The 15,571-nt window shown below is 34.6% G+C and overlaps 1 protein-coding gene across 1 annotated transcript; it reads right to left on the bottom strand.

Moving 5' to 3' along the window:
- Positions 1-3,284: 3,284 nt before the first annotated feature.
- LOC139514686 (protein PAXX-like) lies at positions 3,285-10,805 on the bottom strand. Its single transcript, XM_071304190.1, has 2 exons — positions 10,522-10,805; positions 3,285-3,751 (listed from the first exon to the last, which is right to left on the bottom strand). The coding sequence occupies exons 1-2, from the start codon at positions 10,749-10,751 to the stop codon at positions 3,379-3,381; spliced, it is 603 nt and encodes a 200-aa protein (XP_071160291.1). The 5' UTR covers positions 10,752-10,805; the 3' UTR covers positions 3,285-3,378.
- Positions 10,806-15,571: the final 4,766 nt, after the last annotated feature.

Genomic DNA, 15,571 nt, shown 5'->3' with positions numbered 1-15,571 from the left:
GTAAACTGCGGCGAAAGCTTTATCAGATAATAAAAAATAGAACCCCAAAAATACATGCGGTAAAAGGGATGAATGACCAATTTCACCATACAAGCCGATGGACAAGTCATGCAAATATTTTGCAGAAAAGCGCTCCGCACATAAAGCATTGTTTTAATTTTTCAAGTTCAAACGTTTCACAAAGCCAGAAATGTTTCATTTCTAAACCATATAAAATATAATCTCCAATGTATTGACAACAGAGCTAGATATCTTCGTCATATACACAGACATATCTGTCTGATATGGATTTTTAAACAGGATTGGAACACTACCTTATATTGACAGGCACATTTAATATCTATTTTTAACATACACAACACTAGATGTTTGTGGTCAAGTTAAGACTAGCTCAGTTTGTGGGCTTTTTTTTGCAAGATTTTTTTTATGTATTCCTTGGTACAGGTTAGAATACCAAACATAAGTTCTATTGTGGTGGTGATATTAGACAAGACTGGTATGTACAAACCAAAAGTAGGTTCTACAAGATCCTGTAAGAAATACAGATGTTCCATTGGCTTTCATTAGGGGACGACCATTTGATATTCGGGGGGGGGGGGGGGGGGGGGGGGGGGGGGGGGCAGGAGGATCTTGAAAATAGATAACTCAGACTTAATAATTACAAAAATAAATGGTTTGTTCTGTGGCAGTTTGAAAATAAATTACCTGACTTGCAATGTATAGAAAATAAATAACTTAGCAGGCTAATCGAAAGTATGAGATGGCACCAGATTCTTCCGATGATAAATTCATCTTTTTTTCCCCAAAAAAATCGGGAAACACTTCCCAATTTTTTTAATAACAAAAGTATAAATATTATTTAAATATACTTGAAATGTCTGAAAATTGGTTTCATTTAACTTGCGGTATATTGTCTCAGGAAACCTTACCTCACCTTTATTTTAACAGGGCCGTAACTAAATGTAGGAAATTTCAAAACCAAACGCTTGTCTCCATATCAAATTGTGTTCACGGCCTTGCAAGAAGAAAGTTCGTTTTTCCCTCAGACTTATAGCCCTGATTTTTCGGGATCAATGTTTCTTATTTATTTGTCTTTTGTTCATTGATTGCCCTTCTGTATTCTGTTAGTGCTGCATTCCTTTTGTAATCTAGTAATTTTGTTATGAACTTGATCATGAGTTTAAAAAAAAACAGCAGCCACAGGCTTAACTATGTGAATTCCATTTTTGCTTTATCATGCACATTGGTCTTTTGATGTTGTCCCTAGGAACTTCAGTCTTACGCTGAATTTATACATTTTGCTTTGAAACCAAAATATTGTCAAAAAATTATTAAAACAAAACTTCTTTTTCAGATTATGAAAGGGTCTTCGGAACACCCAGAAAGCATAATTTTGCATCATTTGTTCTATAGCTTCTTGGGCCTTCAGTGGCTCCAAAACCCTTCAAAAAAATGTTTGTTTGCCAATACATTTAAAAGTGCCTAGTTATAACTAAACTTGAATACTATGTATGTATGCAATACAAGTATGTGCAGTTGGGAATTCAGTAAAAGATTCATTTCTGCAGAGGGGGATGGTTAATCTAATTAAATGGTACATAATGACTTGACTATACTATATGTATTATTTATAATAAACAAATCATTTAAAAAATTGTATGTTTTCGAATATCAAAAAATGTAGTTGTGAAAATGAATAATCAGTCCCTTGCTATAATGAAAATGAAAAATCTTGCTTCAATAGTGCAAAAAATGAATAATCTGTCCTCTTAGTTTATTAGTTACAGTTTACAAAAATAAATAACCGATCAAAAACAAATCACCCTGCCCCCCCCCCCCCCCCCACCAAATATCAAATGGTCGTCCCCTTACTGACTTATAAACATTGCCAAATCTTTTTTTTTTATTTATAAAAACAGTAATCAGATAACGACATTGGAAAAATGTGATTTAACTGAGAGACGCTGAATATTTTAAAAAGGTGTGGCCATGTGCAAATCAACCCTTAGTCACAGAGAAGACTTATATATCAAGTTCATTATGATGGCGTCCTTAAAGGACAAGTAGCGGCTTCAGAAACAAGACTTTGAAAAGATTCGTTTTATGGTACATTTTAGTATTACATATTTGTTGAGTTCTATTTTGAAATACGACATATTTCCTTTGATTCTTTTTTTTTTACATTGCATGTCTGTACATGATGCACATATTTTTTTTCAAATATACATTTATAATCGCTATACTAATCTGGTGTTAGTCGAGTATAAAGCTTCATAGTTCAGCAGACGGAACACCTGAATACTTCATATGTTATACAGATGTCCTGGCTATTTCCTGAATTTAGCTGACATATGTAGTTGTCGTTGACCTCTATTCGTTGTTCAACGACTGCTTCAAACAGTACAGTTTTTATACGCCCGTCAAAAGTTTGACGGGACGTATTATGGTATACAAATGTCCGGCGTCCGTCCGTCCGTCTGTCTGTCCGGCGTAAACATATCGCACCGTAACTTGAGAACGATACTTATCCAAATTTCATGAAACTTAATATGGTTGTTTCTAATGATGGTCAAATGATCTGTATACTTTTTGGTGAAAATAAGATTAAAACTTTTTGAGTTACAGCACTTTGTAACTAAAACAGGGGTGTGTTTTTTAGTTTTTTTGTAAAAAAAACAAAAAGAGGGGGGGGGGGGGGGGGTTCAAATGTCCCGCCGTATCTTAAAAACAATATTTGGTTATCGCTTAAAACTTTCTCAGAAACTATTTATGATTATTGCATAAAACTTCCACACAAGACGACGGGCGTATCATACGTTCATGGCGCAGCTGTTTATTTCTAATCATGTAGAAATTATGTTAGGTATGAGTGCCAATGAAACAACTCCATCCAAGTCACAATGTGTAAATAATGAACAAGCATAGGTCAAAGTACGGCATTCAATATAGAGCCTTGGCTCACACCGAACAGCAAGCTATAATTACTACCACAATTACTAGTGTAAAACAATTCAAACAAAAAAAACAACAACTTTCTATAAATCTATATAAAATCTATATATGTGTTTATTTTCAGTAATTATTAGAAATAGGAGCATTGCAAGGTATACATGTTATTGTCCGTCAACAAGGGTTCATCAGTGATCAACGTTAAGATTGAGTTATTACGCCTATTTCGTCATTATCATCATTATGTCGATTTCTCACATCATCATCGGCAAAATTTAGTTACAAGGAAGGAAAACATTATTTCAATTCTTAAGACCGTATAAAAATTTCAGTGATTTCACAACATGTATTTATTAATATTTAATATACAAAAACTAATGAAATAACAGACATAGTAGATACATAAATGTTACGAATCTAATGATGATACTAATCGAACACGACTCCTGTTGCAGCCTTTCTTTTCTTGCTTGTAGGATTAACAACACTCATCCCTGTTTTCTTTGGTTTAACTTTAGCAGGGTTAGTTCCCATTTTAGGCCCAAAGTCCATCAAACCTCCAGTATTTTGCGATTTTTGTGCTTTTAGAGTGTCTATTGTTTTATTTGCCTTTTCAAGGTCAATTTCAAGTGACGTTGCGGTGGTAGCTAATCTAAATAGAATGTTTTGTAGTTCAACTTTTTTCTCAGCTGCTTTGGCTTCGAATAAGTCAAAATTAATTGTTACAGAACTTTTACCAACTGACAAAGTCGCACGTGTGCCAACAAATGAAATTGATAGGTCAGCATCTAGGAAACATTTCCTGAAAATATAAATTCATATAATGTATACTATTATTAGCTCAATGCAAATAACCTCTAGCAGAACATTTATTCAGTGACAACTTTCTACTCTCAAAAGATATGAGTGGTTGATGATATAAGCACGGACGCCGTGCAGCAGAGCTTGTAAGAAAATTCACAATGAACTGTATTGTTTTGCATTTTTAATTGTAACCAAGTGGAAGTGGACGGAAATTTGAAGTTCAACAAACATTTTATTCAAACAGATTTATAGTATGACTGTAAATGAAATTTCTCTGTGGCTGATAATGGTTCAAAAATATAGGTAAACAGGTGGAGGGGTGCCCTGAAAATCAGCAACCTGCTAAATGGAATAGACATTTTGGGTGAGAGATTATCTTTCAAAATGTATCACCTTTTTTTTCTTTTAAAGACACTTTTTATCCCCTAAATTTTGTTAAAAGGCATATGCATGAGTTTTCGATATATCATTTTGTTCAATCATTAATGAAAGTGAAATAGTGAAATAATAATTCGCTTTTAGCTGCCTGCTTAGTTCAATTTTGTCAAATTTAAGCTGAGAAAAGTCGCTGATTAATTATTCACTTGCAATAGAATAACTCGACCTCATTGTATCTGTATTCATGTTACCTCCAATTTAACCTATTAGCTAGAGATTGGTTAAACATGTATTAGCCTTGTTCAGTCATTAAAAAGAAAAGAAAGTCAAAATTGAAAGTGAAGAACGACTGACTAGATCTACAAAAATTCATTCTTAAACGATCATTTTTTTGTTTTAACTTATATATAATTATAACATGAAATCATACAGACCTAGAAAAGTCCAATTGCACAAAGTCGCAATATGTACAAGTATTTATATTTATGTTTATATCTTTATCTGGTTATATTACCGTCGGCAGTCTTTAGAGTTCAACCTCAAGAGATGTAATCTGAACTAAAATACACAAGAAATGCTGACTCCATGCATTGTTAATTGTTTAAGTCAGACTTTTTGTGATTTGGATATACGTTTAGTAAGTTATAAATATACTATGAGAATTTTAGTCATTTCAGTGAACATGAATTTGACAATGTCCCTTTTAGTGAATGCAAGATGGTATATATGTACATGACAATGGTCTATGCCTTACATCAATTAACTTGGAAGGGGGGGGGGGTTGCGTTTTTTTATTCATGTCAAGCTAGATTTTTTTTATATAATACATGTACAAACCGGTCAAGAATATTTTTTTCAGTCAATCCAAAGCGAAAGCAAGACTATTTTTTTTTCATCACTTGAACATGTTGAAAAGAATATAGGACATGAAGCTAGAATATTCTATTCTGCAATATTCTGCAACTGAATAGGCCAGAGTATTAACACCCTCCCCCCCCTCGAAAGTCAAATAGTCCATATAATACTTAAGGCTTAAGCACTACTCTAACTAGTCCTATAATATATGCCTTCGCATTATCACTATTTAACGTTTGCATGCTGATATTTTCATTTTTAGCTCACCTGGCCCGAAGGGCCAAGTGAGCTTTTCTCACCACTTGGCGTCCGTCGTCCGTCGTCGTCGTCGTCCGTCGTCGTCGTCCGTCGTCGTCGTCGTTAACAATTTACATTTTGAACTTCTTCTAGAGAACCACTGAATGGAATGGAACCAAACATGGCATGAATGTTCCTTATGAGGTGCTGACCAAGTGTTGTTACTTTGTAGCCGATCCATCATCCAAGATGGCCGCCAGCGGGGGACTTAGTTTAACATAGGACCCTATGGGAAATGCATACAAATGACTTCTTTTAGAGAACCACTGAATGGAATGAAACCAAACATGGCATGAATGTTCCTTATGAGGTACTGACCAAGTGTTGTTACTTTGTTGCCGATCCATCATCCAAGATGGCTGCTAGCCGGGGACTTAGTTTAACATAGGACCCTATGGGAAATGCATACAAATGACTTCTTTTAGAGAACCACTGAATGGAATGAAACCAAACATAGCATGAATGTTCCTTATGGGGTGCTGACCAAGTGTTGTTACTTTGTAGCCGATCCATCATCCAAGATGGCCGCCAGCAGGGGACTTAGTTTAACATAGGACCCTATGGGAAATGCATACAAATGACTTCTTTTAGAGAACCACTGAATTGAATGAAACCAAACATGGCATGAATGTTCCTTATGAGGTGCTGACCAAGTGTTGTTACTTTGTTGCCGATCCATCATCCAAGATGGCCGCCAGTGGGGGACTTAGTTTAACATAGGACCCTATGGGAAATGCATACAAATGACTTCCTCTAGAGAACCACTGAATGGAATGAAACCAAACATGGCATGAATGTTCCTTATGAGGTGCTGACCAAGTGTTGTTACTTTGTTGCCGATCCATCATCCAAGATGGCCGCCAGCCGGGAACTTAGTTTAACATAGGACCCTATGGGAAATGCATACAAATGACTTCTTTTAGAGAACCACTGAATGGAATAAAACCAAACATAGCATGAATGTTCCTTATGGGGTGCTGACCAAGTGTTGTTACTTTGTAGCCGATCCATCATCCAAGATGGCCGCCAGCGGGGGATTTAGTTTAACATAGGACCCTATGGGAAATGCATACAAATGACTTCTTCTAGAGAACCACTAAATGGAATGAAACCAAACATAGCATGAATGTTCCTTATGGAGTGCTGACTAAGTGTTGTTACTTTGTAGCCGATCCATCATCCAAGATGGCCGCCAGCGGGGGACTTAGTTTAACATAGGACCCTATGGGAAAATGCATACAAATGACTTCTTCTAGAGAACCACTAAATGGAATGAAACCAAACATAGCATGAATGTTCCTTATGGAGTGCTGACCAAGTGTTGTTACTTTGAAGCCAATCCATCATCCAAGATGGCCGCCAGCGGGGGACTTAGTTTAACATAGGACCCTATGGGAAATGCATACAAATGACTTCTTTTAGAGAACCACTGAATGGAATGAAATCAAACATGGCATGAATGTTCCTAATGTGGTGCTGACCAAGTGTTGTTACTTTGTAGCCGATCCATTATCCAAGATGGACGCCAGCGGGGGACTTAGTTTAACATAGGACCCTAAGGGAAATGCATACAAATGACTTCTTTTAGAGAACAACTGAATGTAATGAAACCAAACATTGCATGAATGTTCCTTATGCCGTTCTGACCATGTGTTGTTTCTTTGTAGCCCATCCATCATCCAAGATGGCCGCCAGCATGGGACTTAGTTTAACATAGGACCCTATGGGAAATGCATGCAAATGACTTCTTTTAGAGAACCACTGAATGGAATGAAATCAAACATGGCATGAATGTTCCTAATGTGGTGCTGACCAAGTGTTGTTACTTTGTAGCCGATCCATTATCCAAGATGGCCGCCAGCAGGGACTTAGTTTAACATAGGACCCTATTGGAAATGCATACAAATGACTTCTTTTAGAGAACCACTGAATGGAATAAAACTAAACATGGCATGAATGTTCCTTATGAGGTGCTGACCAAGTGTTGTTACTTTGTAGCCGATCCGCCATCCAAGATGGCCGCCAGTGGGGGACTTTTGAATGAAATTAAACATGTTCCTTTCCTTATCAATGAGGTTGTGTTGTCACTTTTAGCCAAATTTTATATTTTTTCATATGATTTCAAAAACCCAAGTAGAATCAGGTGAGCGATACAGGCTCTTGAGAGCCTCTAGTTTATTTTCTGTCTAATTCGGGTTTTAGTTTAAACATATTTTATTTGTTAAAGTACAAATTGGATAAGACACAAGTCAAACAGACTTATGAAGTCTTCTCCATTTAACATTTATAGCAATATAATACAAAAATATATGTATGAGCATGCATGTATAGAATGGTATATCTATTTAGTAAATATATATATAAATATGGATCAAAAGACGGAAAATTGAAGAAAAAGAAAACAATAATAATACAGAAAAAAAAAATCAAAAATAAAAATATATAAATCATTATTTAGAAAACAGAAACACAAAAAAAAACAAAAAAAAAACAAATAATAATAAAAAAAAAAAAAAACAACAAAAAAAAAAAAACATCAAAAAAAAAAAACAACAAAAAAAAAACGAAAAAATAAAAAGGACAAAAAAGGGGAGAAGAAATTTTACTTAGATGATGATGTGTGTGCGATCATGGTTTGCTACCTAGACAATTTGAAATCTTTCCGAACTTTTAATAAACTCAAAGACATTTTTGAAAATGGTTTGGTTTTGCTCTAGAGAAAGAAGACAACTACCCGAGGTAAGTAGTTCTATGTTAATTTTACAATCATTTGGAAGCCAGCGCAGACTTTCATACATTTTATTTCGTATGTCTGAATATAATATACATTTAAAAAAGAAATGATAGGAATCTTCACGATTAACACCACAGCGGCAGGAAGGGTCAGAAATAATATTGACCCTATATAGATCATAGTTTAAGGATGATGCAAAACATCGAAGTTGGGTGAGAATTATATTCAATTTTCGATTTCCAAATTCATATTGCTTCGGTACAAATATATTACTCTGAGGATAACGGTTTTTTAGTTCAGTTTTAAATTTATTAATTGATTCCACATCACGAGTTGAATCCTCAAGATTATTCCAAAGACGTATGGTTGATGGAATAAAAGAATCATTAGTTAATGCTAGTCTGCAGAATGGAATAATGATGTCATTTCCATTACGTAGAGGATAGACCGTCATACTTTGTATTTTTTGAGGAATTAAATTTGACAAATATTCTGGAACATTATTATTTTGAATATTATAAAACATTTGGATTTTTCTTCTCTCTCTTCTTTCAGCTAATGTTTCCCATCCAAGTTCTTCATAAATAATCCTTGAGCTTGTGAATATAGGTAACCCCGTAACTATCCTAGCAGCTTGGAGCTGTAATTGCTCCAGTTTATTGACATAACCTACCCCAATATTATCCCAAACCTCACTTGCATACTCAAATAAAGGTCTTATAAAAACTAAATAGAGTTTTTCTAAATTTTTCCTGCTCAGTTTATATTTCAACTTCCTTAGCATATTTATATGTTTAGACGTGCTTAAGATAATATTATCAACGTGTGCATTCCATTTAGCATCATTGCTAAATGTAACCCCTAAATGTTTATGAATATTTGTAATAGGTATATTTTTATCATTGAATATAAAGTTCATTTCTGGGGTTTCAACATTAGAAAATAACATAATTTCTGTTTTATCTGGATTAAAAGACATTAACCATTTTTTGGACCATTCGTTCAGCTTTTCTAGATCATGGTTTATCACAGTTTCTATCTGAAAAGCATCACGATCCGCACAGCTGAACGATGTGTCATCTGCGAAGAGTCTGCACAGAGAAATAAGTCTTTCTGCAATATCATTAATATATATTATAAAAAGTAATGGTCCAAGGACCGACCCTTGAGGAACTCCAGCTGAAATACTGCAAAGTTTTGAAGAAGATTGCTTGATAACCACCCTTTGTTTTCTATCACTTAAGTAGCTTCTAAACCATTTTAACAGATTTCCATTTATACCATAAGCCTTCATTTTATGTAATAAACCATCATGCCAAACTTTATCAAAGGCTCTAGAGAAATCGCAAAAAACAAAACAACTTATCTCTTTCTTTTCAAGCGAGTTCAATATGCAATTATATATTTCTAACAGTTGGTGAACCGTTGAACATTTAGGAAGAAAACCCGATTGATACTCATAAATTAATTTAAATCTTTGTAAGTGGTTGTAAACATATTTATATACAACACGTTCCATGACTTTGCCTATGCAACTTATGAGTGATATAGGTCTATAATTGGAAGGTAATGAACTATCCCCCTTTTTAAATAAGGCTATAACATTTGCAATTTTCCAGCTGGAAGGATATTTGCACTGATGCAAGGATTTATTAAATATAATACATAATGGAATTACAATTTTTTCGGGACAAATTTTAAGCATCTTATGACTAATGACATCCGGGCCTGACGCTTTTTTTGGATTTATCGTTTTTATGATATCAACAATTTCACTAGTACTAATCACTATATCATATCTAATTCGGGTGGCACATTGATAAAAAAAAAAAAGAAGAAAAATAGCAAAATCAGTTTAAAGGAAATGGAAATAAAAAATAATGCCCCCGAGTTCATATAATATGGGACTACTCTAACATGCTAAGCTGTCTTTAATTTAGCTATTGTCCTTATTTTCAAAATAAAGCATCTTATTCTACTCTATGATATTATAATGAGGTTTACATTATAATTACTATAAATAATAGTTCGAAAACCATATTACCAATACAAGACATCTTTATACGGCTAAAAAGGTTGAACTTGAAAATACGGTAACAGGTGGACTACAAAAGTGTTTAGTCCTATAAAATGTGACTTCACATTCCGAAGTTATTCATTTTTCAACGTTTTTATACTGATATTTTCATTTTTTTTTTTGAATGCGAATCGGGTGGCACATTTATAATACAAAAAAATGTATCAGAACAGTAAATAGAAATAGTAAATAATGCCCCCAAGGTCATATGTTATAGGACTACAAAAGTGCTTTGCTGTGGGGGAGTGGAATCTATGCCACATTGGTGGCCTTCGGCTGTTGTCTGCTCTACATGTATGGTCGGGTTGTCGCTTTGACACATTCCCCATTTCCTTTCTCAATTTTATGACAGTCTACAGAAGGCCAATTTTATCGTTTTCAGGCTTCTGGGCTATGTGGGCCAGAAATAAAAAGGACAAACATTTACCTTATTCTTGCAAGATATGTATCCATCGAACTGATCTCAGCCAGTTCTCTACAAGATTCTAACTCTTCAGCATCAAGTTCTGTTCTGTACATTTCCGATCCATCAGTTATACATATAATCCAGTTTGTAGCAAGTCTGGTAAAGCAAACAAATTCTTGTTTACCATTTTCCACTACTGCATGTAGACTCTCTACTTTTGATTCAGTCACAAGATTCTTCAAACTTGTCATTTTCGGATATATACCAAAATGTTTGTTTACAGTTTCATGGGCGCTGACATATTGGTTAATTACTTTTACTTTAGTCTGTACTGTTCCGCCTATATCAGACGACCCACTTTTCAGTGTGAATATCATACGTATATATATTGTCAGTTAATCCAATGCACTAGTTTTGATTGTTTATACACATTAACCACCACCTCTATTTACACACGAGAATAAATACATCCCATGAATATATACATGACCGAAACTGGAGCGCAAGTCATTGGACTCTAAAATGTTCGTTGCTCCATTTCAAATTATCAATTGTCACATTTGCACACTTATTCATTAAGCTGTTTGATATTAATTTATTAGTACTACCTCAATAAGTTCGATCGCACCTGATGTAACTTAAAACATAGTCCTCTAGTAATACATTCCACTTTAAAAACATCGCCTCTGGACAGAAAATGAAATACACTGCAGTCTATAATTAACTGTAAAGTGTTGATTTCGGAACAAAATAGTTCATCATAAAGATTAGTAGTTACAACATCTTTAATAAAAGTTTTTAGACTCTGTATAAAACTGTTTCTCACATTATCTAAACTACTGCATCTCAAGATAAAATGTAACCGGTTCTCATCCTCAATTCCACATAGCGGACAGATTGCACTAATTTGTCGTTTACTAAATTTAGACTTATCACATTGAAGAGTATAAGTGTTACATGCTAACTTAGATTTGATACAGGCACGTAAGGTAGAGTAAGGTTCAGATCCACAAGTATTCCAAATAGAATGAATGCTTCCAAATTCAGCATCAGTATAGTTTAAAAGGTTTAAAGATGATTTTTCTGACGCTTCAGATTTTAGTTTAGTTATCCAGTAGTAGTTTACTAAGGAGTTAACCAGTTTTTTCCATTTTGACTTTGAAGGAGGGTTGACAAGTAGATCATGAGGTGACGGCAGATCATATAATTCTGTAATTGTAACTACTTTACGAAACCAGCTGTTTGATGACTCGGTTTTCATTGCAAGTTGACGGAATGCTAAGTCACGTTCGACAGAGTTATCATTATCAATAATGTTTCTAAAAATACCAAGGATTCTTTTGTGGATTTCTGCTTCAATAGGAATTTGTCCAATTAATAGTAGAACTGCAGAATTTGCTGTACGGTCCGGTAAATGTTGAATACGTTTTAAAAGTTTCACAAAATATATTGTAAGATTACTAATGTCTGTTTTTGAAAGCAGTATGACCTCAAGTCCATATAAAAGCCTGGGAATCACGTAGCAGCGGATAAGATGAAGTGAAACCTTAGGGTTGACTCCATTTAGTCCATAAAGTCCAGCACCCATCAGTGAGTAGACAGTCTGTCTGGCTAGTTGAATGCGACCAGGGACAACTTCTTTAGTGCCTAAACGGGAAAGTTTATCACGTTTAATACCGAGATGAACAGCGTTTTCCGGAGTATCCAAAATTTCACCGTTAATAGACCAATCGAAAGAGTCAGCACATCTATAGTTTAATACACATGATTTTTGACTACTAATAAGATAACGATATTTATTAGCATGAAAAGTTTGTAAATCTAACATAGACTGTATTTCGTATGGACAGTTTGAAACTAAGGTGACATCATCTGCGACTGTCGGAACTCCTACGTAGATTGAGCCAATATGAGAACCTAAACGATAGGTTTCGAGTGTAGTGAGAAGAGAGTTTATGAAAATCTTATAAGCGGTTGGGGACCAGACACCACCCTGTCGGACACCTTGAGATTCCAGGAATGTTCTGGACGTTTGTCCTTGCCATTTGATATTAGAGTTCAGCCCATTATACCAGTCCTTAAAGAGAAGCCAATTGTCACCGCAAAGTCCAGCTTTATTCATTTCACGAAGAAGACCATCATGCCAAACTACATCGAAAGCACTTTTAGCATCAGTGAGTGCAATAATTAGTGGATTCCCATTCTCTTTAGCCTCAGTATGTAATTCAGTAAGAATAAGCGCAGCAACAAGCGGTATTTCACCTTGAGTAAACCCTTTCTGTAACGGACTTTGTATATTGGAAATATTGTCCTTATTCCTGACAAGATGTAATTTTTCTGTTAATTTCCCAACGGGATTAGTAATAGTAATTTTCCTGTAGGAACCAGGATCCTCTTTCGGTTTCCCCTTTTTCTTGAAAACAGGACAAGCAAGTCCATTTTTAAATACAGTTGGGATAATATGATTTGAAAATGAGAATGTTATAATAGATGTTAAAACATAAGAGAGAGTTTTTCCACCAAATTTTAAATGTTCACAAGTTACTCTAGAGGCATCAGGTGCCTTTCCATTCTTAAGTGAATTAATAATTTGTACCACCTCCTTTTCTGAGACTGGGGCCAGAGTATCTCTATTATTAGTATAAGTATCGGTCAAGGCTAATATGTCCTGTTCCACAATAAGTTTATATGTATCATCAAAGTCCGGGTTATCGACCGGGGTAGCTAACTTTTCGTAATATGAAGCCCAGGTATCTAAAATTTCTTCCTCAGTATTTATTATTTTATTGTCATATTTTAAAATAGATGTCACAGAAGAGCGCAAGTTACGCTGGTTGTTAATTAAAGTATAGAAATTTTTATCATTTCTGTCAGATAGTGACATAATTTCAGTAAATTTAGACTGTCTCTTAGCAGATTCTATTTTCCTTTGTTCTGATCTAAGTTTCTTTTTAAGTATTCTCATTTGTTGATAATGAATGCTTAGTTTATCTGATGTTCCCTCTTGTCTCCACATCCAATAATGATATTTACTACGGTTTAAAATTTCAGTCATATTCGGAGTCCAGCATCTATTATTTTTCCCACGTTTTCTACTTTTCGGAGGTTGGAGCGAATCGGCAGTTTGAGTAATTATCTCACAAGCAGAGAACACAAATTCATCAAAGTTTTCAATTGATAGATTATCTATTTCAGTTACTTTTGACTGTAAGTTTAATTCCAATAATCGCTGATATTCACATTTATCAATCTTATTCCAGTTAATACGCTGCAAATGATTGTTTTTTGGAATAGCATTTGGTTTATCTGACGTTTTTGTTATAACTGATACCATTATCGGATCATGAGTAGAGGTGTTAGCTGATTCACGGCTATACGTACAGTATGTATTAATAATATCAAAATTCTGAATAAAATAGTCAATTTGTGACTCATCACGATTGTTAAAATGATAAAATGTACTACGCTCAACACAGTTGTCAGGAATACGTAGATTATTATTACGTAGAAAGTTTTTAAAATCATTATCTCTAGGATGGTTCCTGAAAATTGAGGCGTTCATATCACCACCAATTAAAATATTAGCAGAGTCTCTATATTTTGTGACAATTTCGATAAGTTCGTCTAATACAGAAAGATAGTCATCACGACTATAATTAATACTACGAGAAGGTAAATATACAGAAATAATCACCAGAGGTACTTCAAAGTTCAAACGTATTGCGGCAATTCTATTACTTCCATCAGGTAGTTTCTCCAAATATGGACTATATTTATTGTTTACGCAAATTGCGACCCCAGCATGCGCACGTTTTCTATCAACTACATCATCAATAATTCCATCGTCAAAACACTTAATATGACAGTTAAAATCTATAAAATTAGAATACAAATTATCCTTCTCATGACTATAGAGCCAGTGCTCTTGAAGTAAGATGATATCTGATCTTTTAATAAGTTTATAAAGATACACTAAATTAGAGGTCAGTCCTTCAATGTTAAAAGATAAAATATTTAACATATGTGTAGTTAAATTCTTGGCTGATTCGATAGGTGAGATTGTTGACTCTGATTCTGAAATCTCGGGATCACTTGGTATTGTCGAAGGACATTTGATTGACGAACATGATTCTGATTTCTCTGTCTTGTCGGAGGAGGGTGGTACATTGGTTTCTTTGGTGGAGAGTAGTTCATATGTGGCAGGTGTCTTTTCGGCGCACGAGTATGGCCTAAAAAAGGCGACTGTTCATTATATGATATACTATGACTGGGCGATTGTTCATCTCCTGCCTCGTCATCGCGCATTTCAAGTTCAGAGTCAAATAAAATATTTGTACAAGAGTCATTTGAAGGATTCTCATACTTAAACTGGTCAGCAGTTTGGTAGTTAAACACTTTTTGTTTCTTCTTTCTTGTTCTTGGTTGTTTACGTCCATTATCTATTTTAAAGTCGATAAATTTATCAGCTAAATTTGAAATTTTATTATCTTGTTTAAGTAGTTCAAATTCTAATGAACGCACACGTTGTTCCATGGCATATGATCTGGAATTATCTTCTCGATTAGATGCAGATGGTTCATGTACCGTATTGTTGGGTTTTTGTTGTTGAATCAATAATGAATGTTCAAGATCCTTTTTATCTTGCTCTAATTTAATAGTGAGGGCTCTGTTAGTAGCCAATTCCTTTTTCATTAGTTTTATTTCAGAATCTTGTTTACAAATGAGTGATTCTTTGGTTTTCAATTGCTTATCTTTTAGTGCAAGTTGAGATTTTAAATGTTTTATTTCCTCTTCTAAAATGTTAGTGTTATTACACGTTGTTGTTGGAGTGGCACTGATGGACACAGGAATAGGATATGAATTACAGTTATTTAAACGTGGCGGAGTGGAGCCCATAGCTGTGGGATGACTCAAGTTTGTAGAAATATCATTACTTTCTAAACGTGACCGAATACTTGTGGTTGGTCGAATACCAGTGTTTTCCGGTGCATGTTTTAGTTGAGGAACAAGTAGATCTAATTGCAATGTTTTTAAAGTTTTGCAGCTGTTACAATTATATTGAAGAGTTAAA

This window comes from Mytilus edulis, chromosome 3, assembly GCF_963676685.1.
Source record: "Mytilus edulis chromosome 3, xbMytEdul2.2, whole genome shotgun sequence".
NCBI classification, from domain to species: Eukaryota; Metazoa; Mollusca; class Bivalvia; order Mytilida; family Mytilidae; genus Mytilus; species Mytilus edulis.
The sequence above is the reverse complement of the archived record's forward strand: the minus strand, read 5'-3'. Positions and strand labels throughout refer to the sequence as shown.